General features: G+C 49.1%; 1 protein-coding gene across 1 annotated transcript; it reads right to left on the bottom strand.

Annotated features, from left to right (window-relative positions):
• Positions 1-368: 368 nt before the first annotated feature.
• LOC121446747 (transmembrane protein 258-like) lies at positions 369-713 on the bottom strand. Its single transcript, XM_041649515.1, has one exon. It carries the CDS (start codon positions 705-707, stop codon positions 483-485), a length of 225 nt encoding a protein of 74 aa, XP_041505449.1. The 5' UTR covers positions 708-713; the 3' UTR covers positions 369-482.
• Positions 714-12075: the final 11362 nt, after the last annotated feature.

Raw genomic sequence — 12075 nt, 5'->3', positions numbered from 1 at the left:
ATTTGACCCCCACCCAAAGGTTTGAGACCCACAGGTTGAGAAACACTTTTCTATGTCCTTATATATTATTGTTGACTTCTTCTACTTGTTTGAGTCAAACCCGGAGAGGGGAATATTTCCAACCCTAGAAAAGATTTATGTAGCTATTTTCGTAAACAATAAACTGCATGTGCTTAAAGTATGCACATGGGGCTATGCTGGAGCAGGTAGATGCTGAGAAACAGGAGGGACCTACATTTGGCCCTGCCTTCAGGGAGGACACACCAGCTCAGGCTGGGGAATGGAGGGGAATGAGCAAAGAATTCATGAGCCCTGGAATTCCAAATTGGAAGTCTAGGTGCAAGTGGGTCATCTCTTGTTTTTTTTTTGTCACACATCTGCCTTTATTGTAAACAGCAGTTGGGACACTTGTAGCAATGGTAAAAAATTAATTTACAAAAGCAGGGACTTGGTGAAGCTGCCTGGTGGGTACCCTTGGGGACTCATACATAGATGCCAACCCAGAGCAGGAGGAAGAGGACGCCAAAGCCCATGAAGAGTGACGCCACCAAGGAGATGAGGAGCTCTTTGTAAATGTCACGAGTGTACTTGGTGGAGGTGACCTCGTAAACGAAGAACCAGGCAGTGAAGAACATGCCGATGGCCAGAAGTACCACAGTCAGGTGTGGGAAGACAGCTGGGTTGACAGGGCTGGTGTACCTACTCATGGCCTCGAGCTCCTTCTGCTGTGTTTGAGGCGAGGCCTCTCTCATTTCTGTTTTCTGGGTCACTGTGACATGCACTCCAGGTCAGTTGGCCCTCAGGCTTCTGAGCAGGTTTCCTGCTTCCATTTTCCACCTTGCTATATGAATCCATTTTGCCCCGCACATGATAAACCCTCATCTTTTGTTTTTTAAAAGGTTTATCCTTCATTTTTAGGTATGTGTGTGGATGTGTGTCATGTGCATGTGTGTGCAGTTCTGAAGAAGGCCAGAGGGGACATTAGATCTGCAGGAGCTGGAGTTACAGGTGGTTGTGAGCCACCAGACAGAGGGCCGGAATGCAGCTCGTATCTCTGCATGAACAGCGTACACTCCCAACCACTGAGCCACCTCTCCAACCCCAGGTAAGTCCTCTTTTTAATGGACATTTTCAAACTTCTTGGCCCAGGGCTACATGTGCTTTCCTTCTAAATAAAAGAAAAAGACAACAAATTAAATAAAAATGTAGAATTAAATATACATTGGCATATATTACGTTATGAGGCCACCACCACAGCAGCAAAACACTCCTGTCCCCCATACACTTCCCTGAGCACTTCTCTAGTCTCTTCTTCCCTTCTGCATCCCTACCCCAGTGCTCGCTGGCAGGGATTGCTTACCATCTTCAGGGTTTTAGACACAGAATCAATCAGAAAGTGAATGTCTTTGGGGAGGCATTCAGGGGACTCTGTCTTCTTTCCCTGAACCTAATTCTTTGGAGAGTTGCATGCTTATCTATGACTATTTTTGACATTATATGCATGTGTTCTCATTCCTGCCCCCTCTCATGATAGGAACCAAACTGAAGGCCTCCTGCATGCTAGACAAGTCCTCTGCCACTGGGTCACACCCCAGCCTAATGAATTCTTTTCTGGGCGCAGACAGACCACACCTCATCATTGACACAGCACCTGACGTGGATCCGAGCCGCTTTCAACCTGAGGGTGTGACGAAAGTCTCTGCTTTGAATAGTCTGGATCTGACTTACAACCATGTGGTTTTGTTTCCCTTGGGCGAGTGCTTAGAAGCAGAACAGCTAGGTCACAGCTCGCTGGAGGTGTGTGTATGGTCTTTTAAGTGCCCAACCATTTTTCCAGTGTGGATTGTACCATGTTACATCCGCGGCAGCAGCAGTGAGCAGTCCTGCTGGTGCCAAGCCAGACAGGTCCATCCTGTGCACACCGTCGTCTCTCAGCATGGTGGGAGTCTGTCTGTCTTTCCTAATGAGTAAAGACCCTGCTTGTTCTTCATTTGGAAATGATGTTTTTAGTATGTAGTTAAGACATACTTGTCTTTAATTTTGTAAAGTGTAGAAAAACAAAGCAAAGCAATGAAGGAAACTTTAAGTCACTTACGGGCTACCCTCCCATCCTGACCAACCTTCTAACTGGGGAGCACTTCCTGCTGGTGCTGAGCAGGGACCTTCGCTGTGCTTTCATTCTGCTTAAGGATGCTAGGACCCTCTTTTAGCCTTACGTTATTTGCTTTTATTATACACTTTCTTTTTTCCCAGCTGGGCATGGAACCCCGGTCCTCGCACATGCCAGACAAAGGCTCAAACATCGAGCCAAGTCCTCTCAACTCCACCTCCTCAAAGCTTGCTGTGTTCCTGACTTCCTTATCAGGAAGTTCCGGGTCAAGGCCTGGTAGGATGCCAAGACAAGCAGAGGAAACAACAAAACCTAGAAGATAGCACAGACCATACAGACTAAGGCTCTGGAGCCGCCAACGCAGGTGAGCTCTGTCTGGTACTGCACATGGCACTGGGAGGTGGAGGCAGGAGGAGGGTCAGGATTCAGGATCATCATTAGCTCCATAGAGAACTAGAGACCATCCTGGGATGTATGAGAGGCATGTATGGCTTCTAGCCCCCACTGCACCCTGTATTCTGCACTGCCCTCGGCTTCCAGGACCTGTCATCCGGGTCCTGGACCGTCCTGCTCTAACAGGAGTGTCACAGTTTCTCTCACTCCTATTTCAATTTGCATTTTCCTATGCAGTGTATACACTGCCTATGTGGAGGTGTGCTGGCTGGTTTTATGTCATCAACACACAAGCTGGAGTCATCTGAAAGGAGGGAACCTCAGTTGAGAAACTGCTTCCATAAGATCCAGCTATGAGGCATTTTCTTAATGATCGAAGGGGGAGGGCCCTGCCCATTTTGGGTGGTGCCATCCCTGGGCTTTTGGTCCTGGATTCTATAAGAAAGCAGGCTGAGCAAGCCATGAGGAGCAAGCCAGTCAGCAACGCCTCCATGGCCTCTGCATCAGCTCCCGCCTCCAGGCTCCTGACTTGTTTGAGTTCCTGTCCCGACTTACTTTTAGGATGAACAGTGACAAGGAACTGTGAGCCAAACAAACCCTCCCTGCCCTAAGTGCTCTTTGGTCCTGGTGTTTGTCAAGGCCATAGAAACCCTAAGACACTCGGGGAAACAGGTGATTCATACACTTATATCGACTGTCTGCCTCTGTCAGTGTTGGAGGCCCCTTGGGAGGCTGGGGAGTTGGACTGATTTTGGTGGGATGTAAGAGGCCAGCAGAGGGAACAAGAGGCATCAACCCACCTGGCAATGATGTCACCTGTGCCTCCATGTTGCCCGGAACAATGAAGCTACACTGAAAGAGTGGTATTTCCAGAGGCCACCCCCCAAACCCCTCTGTGCTACTCCTTACCTGCCTCCTCAGGCTGGACCAGAAAGAGAAGAAAGCAGAGGATGTGAGCTACGAATCAGGAAGGGAGCTGATGCCAAGGTCTTCTTTTTTTTTTTATATCTATTTATTTATTACGTATACAATATTCTGTCTGAGTATATGCCTGCAGGCCAGAAGAGGGCACCAGACCCCTTTACAGATGGTTGTGAGCCATCATGTGGTTGCTGGGAATTGAACTCAGGACCTTTGGAAGAGCAGGCAATGCTCTTAACCTCTGAGCCATCTCTCCAGCCCCCAAGGTCTTCTTTTTAAAAGTGATTTCTACATTCATTTGTCGTGTGTGTGTGTGTACATGTGTATGTATGCGTGTGTGTGCACGTGCATGCACGCTACAGCATGCGTATGGAATTCAGAGGACAGCTTGCTGGAGCTGGCTTTCTCCTTCCGCCATGTGGGCCCTGAGCTCAGGCTGTCAGGCTTGGTGACAAGCACCTTCAACTGCTGAGCCATCATCCCAACACAATGCCAAACTCTTTAATGGGGCTATTAAAGGTCAGAATCACCGATTTGTGATGAGATTATTATTGGGAATAAATCTGGGGTCCTAAAAGAAAGGACCAACGCTCCAACTGAACTGTCCCAACAAGTCAAAATTTTGCTTTTGCTCAAAATGGTCCAAAGAGCAAGCGCCCTGACAGAAGTGTACTTGGTTTTGATTCTAATGCAAATGGCCATGGCACCTTTTCCGCATCGGGTGGGCTCTGACCCCACAGTCTTTCAAGATCTGCTAAGTTTTTGTTGTTATTGTTGTTTTGAGGGACAGCGTTTCTAGTTTGGGGGTTTGTTGTTTGTTAGAAAGGGGGGTGTGTTCTGAAAGAGAGACACAGCCTGTGGGGAAGTGTGACAGCTTCTGAAGTATTCTCAGTATAGTCAGAGGAAAAGCTGTCAGAAGGAAAGGTTCATCTTCCTTGAAATGAGACGGTAGGAATTTATTCCTAGGAAGTCTTTAAGACATCGCCAACCCCCCAGTCGGCTTCCTGGTCCTCTTACCAAAGCCTGGAGCTCCACTTCGATGTATTTCACTTGTTCCTTGACAATTGCATCATTCACACACTCAGCCATGAACAGGGGATGTGGTTAGCACCCTGCCCAGAAGGAAGGTTTCAGAATCGGCTTCTATGAAGGGCAAACACCTGGCCCCTCCAGTGGCCTTGATGGGAAGGAACCCAGTGGCCTCGCTCGGAACCTTCGGACAATCAGCAAGAGAAATGCTCAAGGGAACTGGGAGTCTATTTTCATAGCCTGCAGCTGGTGCTTAGGGTGGCTGCCAGCGGCCCCAGCATGTGTGCTTGACTGACATCCCTGGGCCGAAGACGAGCTGGCTCTGGAGGCAGGCAGGGAGAAAGCAGCAGGTGCTCCAAACTGTGCCGGAGAAACCTTAAGAGCCTACTGTCAGCCACAGCATCGTCCATGCCGCTGACATGGGCGGGGTATCTTTTAAAAAGCCAAACATATCACCAGCAACAAGCTCACTTCCCTCAAGTACGGCCTTCTTCCCTGCCTATACTGATAATATCTGCATTCAGGGGGACAGAGATTACTAGAAAAGGCTTGGGGACACTCCAGGAGGAAATATGACCATACAGTTTCATCACATGGGAGACACATAGGGTCAGTTTCCCCACAGTGGGCCCAACTGACAATAGTTTTTGTGTTCTGTTTTTAGGGTCTTAAAAAAATTGAGCTATAATTACATAATTCCTCCCCTGCTCCCATATCCCCCGTTTCCCCTGCTCCTTCTCAAATTCATGGCCTCTTTTTCTGTACTTGTAATTGTCACACATATCTAAATGCATAAATTCATAAATAGAACCTGCTTGGATCCTTTCGTGTTGCTTGTATGTACAGGATTTCTAGGCTGACCATTTGGTACTAGGGGTCTTTTTCCCCCCAGGGTTTTGAGACATGGTCTCAGGTAGTCCACGCAGGCCTCCACGTCACTGTGTGACTGAGGATGACTATGAACTCCTGACCCACCTGCCTCCATCGGGATTGCTGTCACGTACCATCATGCCCGGCTGTTAATACTATGACCTTTGAGGTTATTTCTCAGTTTACAAAATGGTCCGTTTTCACCAGGATCTAGCGACTCTCAAGATTTTAATTACAGTGCTGCAGTTAGCCAGCAGAGGGCGCCAGTCACACACAGAGTTCCACATTCTGGGGAGGCATAAGGATCCCAGCACTTGGGATGTGGAGGGAGATCAGATCAGTTTAAGGTCATACTTGGCTGTATAGTGACTTGGGACCAGATTGCAAAAATGCAAGGGGTTGAGGAAGGAGGCAGAGAGAGACAGAGAGACAGCATTCACCTCAGGAAGCATAGGCAGATGTGTCTCTGTGAATTCAAGGCTAACCTGGTCTACATAACAAGTGAGACCCTGTCTTAAAATTACAAAAACAAATTCCCATTAATATATCAATATAATACAATTTCATTATGTATTCTATCAGGGGGAGGGTAGGAGGATGAGCCGCTGCTGCTGGGTACCCAAGTGAGCTAAGTATCCTCACAATGTCATATCTGCTCCATCTCACCCTTGACCCATCCCTAAGATCTCCTCCAGGAAAGCTGCTGAGGAGGCTGTCACTGTTACCTTTGTTTCTTTGTTCCTTACAATACTAGTCGTTGACCCCAGGTCAAAAGGCATGCTAGGTGAGGGAAACTGCTATATCCCAGCCACCCCAACCCCACCCCTGACCCCTCTGAAGCTTTATTTCTGTGTGCACGTATGTGTGTGTGTGGTATGCATGCATATAATCATGTTTGGGGGGGCACCCGTGTGTGCAGGTTCACGTGCACTTGAGTATGCCTGCAAGTGGAGCCAGTGGTTCCTATCAGGTGTCTTCTTTGACTGCTCGTGTGTGAACAGAGCCTCTCACTTGAATCAAGCAGCACTTACCAATTTGTCTAGTCTAGCGAGGCATTTTTTTCCGGGGAACCCCTGTGTCTGTTTCTCAGGAGCTGGGATTGCTGGCGGGCACCTCCTCTCTTAGGTGTTGGCACAGGCACTGGCTATCAGAACTCTGGTCCTCTCTCTTCGGAGCCATCTCCCCAGTCCCCTTTTGTTATTATTATTTTTTACATTTTACATGTATTTATCCTGTGTGTATGTCCATGTGTGTGCCATGAGAGTTAGAGAGCCGAGGCCGAGGGACTGTTGGACCTGGGCTCAGTCACAGAAGCAGAGAGCCCTCCTTGGTCACCAGTCCCTGTCCATCAAGAGCCAAGGACAGCTGGGCAGTGGTGGCACATGCCTTTAATCTCAGCACTTGGGGTGTTATGGTGTCAAAAACCAGGAGCTAACAGCAAGATGTTGCAAAGTGAAAATGTAATGACAGCCAGGCCATATTTTCAGTCTCCCATAGTAGGAGAATGAAAAAGGCCCAGATTAAGACAGAGCAGACTCTCTCTGTACTAAGTGTACAAGTGACTAAAAGTAGAATGGAATTTTGCAGTTTTATTTATTTATTTATTTATTTATTATGTATACAATATTCTGTCTGTATGCCTGAAGACCAGAAGAGGGCGCCAGACCTCTTTACAGATGGTTGAGAGCCACCATGTGGTTGCTGGGAATTGAACTCAGGACCTTTGGAAGAGCAGGCAATGCTCTTAACCACTGAGCCATCTCTCCAGCCCCCTTTTGCAGTTATTTTTATGATCACCGGAAAGGTACACATTATGGTTTATGGGCAGACAGGTAACAATACCAAGAAACATCTGGTGATCAGTCAGTTCTCAGAACAATAGAAATAGTTTGCAAAGTGTAGTTTACAAGATTATTGATGAAGAACCAGTCAAAGAAGTTGACCTTTAGCTAAAGACATGATCAAAGTCTAACATTTAATTAAAAAGAAAATAGAATCAACTGTACCTTTTTTTTTTTTTTTTTTTTTTTTTTTTTTTTTTTGGTTTTTCGAGACAGGGTTTCTCTGTGGCTTTGGAGCCTGTCCTGGAACTCCCTTTGTAGACCAGGCTGGTCTCGAACTCACAGAGATCCGCCTACCTCTGCCTCCCGAGTGCTGGGATTAAAGGCGTGCGCCACCATCGCCCGGCTATTTTTTTTTATTTTTATTTTTATTTTTTTTTGGGGTTTTCGAGACAGGGTTTCTCTTGTGGCTTTGGAGCCTGTCCTGGAACTCCCTTTGTAGACCAGGCTGGCCTCGAACTCACAGAGATCCGCCCGTCTCTGCCTCCCTAGTGCTGGGATTAAAGGCGTGCGCCACCACCGCCCTTTTTAAATTTTTTCGAGACAGGGTTTCTCCGCAGCTTTTGGTTCCTGTCCTGGAACTAGCTCTTGTAGACCAGGCTGGCCTCGAACTCACAGAAATCCGCCTGCCTCTGCCTCCCGAGTGCTGGGATTAAAGGCGTGCGCCACCACCGCCCGGCTCAACTGTCCCTTAACAAGGAGGCAGAGGCAGGTGGATCTCTGAGTTCAAGGTCAGCCTGGTTTACAGAGTTAGTTCCAGGGCAGCCAGGGCCACACAGAGAAACCCTGACTTGGAGGGAAAAAGGGGGGGAGGGGGCAAGAACAAGCAGGAATCCCTGAAACAATGAACAATGGGCCTCAAATCGGGAAACCCGAGATGGTCTTCACATTTCGACTCTTCGCTACCCCACCCTTGTCACCTTTGGCGTTCAGGTGGCTGTGAGCAGGCGGGCACGCCCCCTTAAGTCTTAGGTGCTTAGGTGCTTACAAGGCTGATGCAACACGGCTTGGAAGTTAAGTAGTATCCTCAAATCCCCAATCCGGCAATGTCCCTGTTGGCCACCAGGGGTCAGTCTGGCAATGCAGAAGAGACTCAGGGAGCCTTGTAGACACAAGACGCAAATATTGCATCATCCTGGGGGGGGGGGGGGGGGATGAGGGGAGGAGGAGGGGATCCTGAAACAGCTCTCAGCAGGACTGAACCTGAACCTGAGTTGGAGACTTTATCCACAGTAGTGAGAGTATCTGTTGTCCTGTCTTCGGTGGCACAGCTAATACAGATAGAGATCGGTCTTACCTACAGGCCTGGCTGTGGGGGAGCCAGCCCAGGAGAAGGTGCAGGCTTTTATGATTTCCCCCTTTCCTCCCAGCAGTGTAGGAGAAACTGCATTTTGTACCCTTCTTTTAAAGAGGAATTTAAAGAGGGATCTGGTCATAGTTTTAAAGAGTTACAGGAAAACTTGCCATTGGTGACCCCGGTACTCACACGTGGAACAGTTTGCTGGCCCTCCTTCCTGACACACTAGACAGCAGAGACCACAGGATCTGCCTTCATCCAAGCCTAGCCACTGGCACAGGGGGCTCTGGGATCTCAAGATGCCTGCTGATTTTCCCCATCCGGAAGGACACAGAGACCAAGGAAAAGATACAGCGGCCATCCACACAATCACTGCTATCAGATACTCTTAGGTATCCATGGAAACTGGTAGATCACTGTTTGCTCACTGTCCTGGAAGCAAACGGAGCAGGAAAGGCAGGCACATGCCCAGGGCAGGGCAGAGGCCTCTGTGTGCTTGTACTTAATCCCGCCTGCATCTTCATCATGAACACAGGCACTCGCTGATCACTGCACTTCCCATCAAGAGAACCCTGTGTCCTCCAGTGACACCCTAATCTGTCTGTCCCTCTCCCCCTACCTGACACCCTGACTCCTGTTGCTAGGTTCTCAGAGATTCTTCCTGGGGCTCATTTTCATTGTTTCTAGAGAACTTCTTGCCTTTCGGAGTAATTTGGGATTTGCACAAGAGCAGCAAACTGGGCTGGGGAGATGGTTCCATGGGTCCAGTGTGTCATGCGGGAAAATCCTCCAAGCCAAATGGAAGCCACCCATCTTCAGTGCACCTGGGCTTGTTCGAGAGGCCCCTCAGCTCCACTCACCTCTCCCAGCTATTGTAAGCAATTCCAACTCTAATGCATATGGCCTCAGGGTCCCAGGAGGAGGCTGAAGCATGTAGGTCAGGGAGGACTGGGGACTCTCTCTAAACAGTTGCGGGGAACCATCATCTCTCAGGAGTGCGGACTTGCAGTCTGGCTGCTTTACCGTCACCATAAACCCCATCAGCTCACTGGTTCCCCAGTGTGCACTTTGGTGGAACCGAACTTTAGTTTGTCACTGGGACCTTATGAGGAAAGGGTAAATCTTCCCTAGTCCCCACCCACCCAACCAGGGTAAGAATTTCTGCTAGCCATTGGCATAGTCAGTGGGACTTGACAAAACCAGAGGTGAGTTTTGGAGGAAGCCGTGGCATTGCTCCTGCTAGGGTGTGGGGAGCAGACATCTTGAAGCACTGCTGCCCAAGGGTGCCGTGTCTGCAGAGGAAATTCTGACTGAGCTGGGGGCGGCAGCGGCTGTATGCAAAAGTAGTGTAGAGAGGAATGAGATAAGAAACTAAAGTGGGGCCACCTGAAGGAAGGGTGTGGAGTGGGGGAGAATCCCCGAATGGCTGTTGTCTAAGGGGTATGGTGTGCCAATGTGATGAGTGTGGTCCGCCCCAAGTACTGGGATGATTTGAGAAGGTAACCTGGATTCTAGAACCAATATGAAGGTCCTTGAGCGAGAGTAGCCCAAGAGTCTTAGCAAGCAACTGCAGAGGATGCCTGGCAGGGATGACGTGCAGTAGGAAAACATCTGACGTCAGCACAGCTGCCCAGAGGGAGGCTGTGTGTTTAAGGGAACAATTATGAGGGCTAGAGGAACTACAGCAGGCGTCCTCTGTATTAGTCTCTCTGTTGACAGGAAAACTGGATAAGAAGGAGGAGGAATGGATACATTGACTTATAGCATCCTACATGGAAGGCCAGAGGGTGCAAACCAATTAGGTCTGTGCTAAGGAGCCATTCCCAAGAAGCGTTGGCTAGCGGAGGAAGAAGACCCCGGGTAAAGGCGGTCCTGTAAAGAACTGGAGAGAGAGATGGTGGACGCTGCTCTTCATCCCAAGAAGGGACTGTCAGCCAGAGGGCAGACAGAGGCTGTGTCGGGGACCCTGCGGAGTTGACAAGTCCCACTCTGCAGGCTTCCATGGAAGAAGGAACACTTGTGGTTTGGAAACCCTAACAGCGGCAGAGAGGGTACCTGCTGGGTACCTGCAGACGAGGATTGTGCAGGGCGACCACTTTGAAAGAAGATGCTAAAGCAAAGCCAGGCCTGGGGTGCAGATCTGGGATCTCAGCTACTCTGAAAGTTGAGATGCAAGGACTGCAAAGCACTGTGTCTGGGCTACAGAGTGAGTTCAAGGCCAACCTGGGCAACATCCTGAGACCTTGTCTCAAAATCAAGAGAAAGAGGGCTGGTGATATAGCCAAAAGGCCTTGTGTCTATCTCTGGCACCAAAAAAAAAAAAAAAAAAAAAAAAAAAAAGGCACTGAAAGAAAAGAGGGAGGGAGAGAGGGAGGGAGGGAGGGAGAGAGGGAGGGAGGGAGGGAGGGAGGGAGAGACCAATAGAGTCCTTCCCATCAGTTCAACACTAACTCAGGCCTTCTTGATTGAGGGTTTCTGAGTGAAACCGACCTGTTCATCAGGCTCATTGACAGTAACAAATGAAACACTCTGGTGCAGGATGCTGATCATAGGGTAGGCTCTGCATGTGGGGGGACCCTGGGGGCAGGGGAACTCCCTGGACTTTCCACCCAGTCTCAGTCACAATCACCAACCGAGTCACAGCTAGAGTCCTTAATGTTGTTTTCAATAGGATTCCAGAAAACTCTCCCCCCCCTCTCTCTCTGTCTGTCTCTTCTCTCTCTCTCTCTCTCTCTCTCTCTCTCTCTCTCTCTCTGTGTGTGTGTGTGTGTGTGTGTGTGTGTGTGTGTGTGTGTGAATACACACATGAACACGTGTGCACGCCTGCAAACAAGCATAGGTGCCAGCAAGGTGATTCTAAAATGTAATCAAAATATAAAGGGCCGAGAACGGCAAGAATGGCGAGAATGGCGAGAATGGCGAGAACGGCGAGAATGGTACCAGCAACGTGAAGCTGAAGATTTTCCTCCCCAGCTGTCAACGGAGATGAGAGAGGCGATGTCGGGAAAGGAGATGGACATGTTGTCTAGTTTCATTTCTGTTGCGGTGAGAAGATATCCTGACAGAAAGCTACTTAGGAAAAACAGTTTATTTCAGCTCCAGGTTCCAGGTTAGCATCCGTGATTAAGGGGAAGTGAAGGTATCACCTGGTCACACCACAGCCACAGGCGAGAGCAAACAGGCAGGCTTGCTTCCCTGCTTGCTTGCCTGTGTTCAGCCCTACTCCCTACTCCTCCACTGTTGAACTGTCCAGGACCCAGACTCAGAGAACGGTGCCCCCCACAGAGAGCTGGACCTCAACACATCGATTAACACAACTAAGACAATCCCCAACGGGCCACTTCAATATAGACAGTCCCCTATTGAGACATTCTTCCCAGGCCATCTGGGTTGCACTAAGTTGACAATTAGGGCTAACTGTCACTATCGCAGCCTCACCGGAGCCGAGTGGGTGTCCCTATAATCTTCAGTGGTCTCACTTACAGGGTACAGCCCACATTTTGTAAGTAAGGAGAGGGACAATGCATATCCCAGGATTTTGGCACGCCATTTCAGGACTGAAATTCTGCAGGAGCTCAGCTTTGAGCAGTCTTGAGACATCATCCCCTCCCACA

This window comes from Microtus oregoni, unplaced genomic scaffold (genome assembly GCF_018167655.1).
Source record: "Microtus oregoni isolate MIOR12 unplaced genomic scaffold, Mior012 000004F_ref0000308, whole genome shotgun sequence".
NCBI lineage: Eukaryota > Metazoa > Chordata > Mammalia > Rodentia > Cricetidae > Microtus > Microtus oregoni.
The sequence above is the reverse complement of the archived record's forward strand: the minus strand, read 5'-3'. Positions and strand labels throughout refer to the sequence as shown.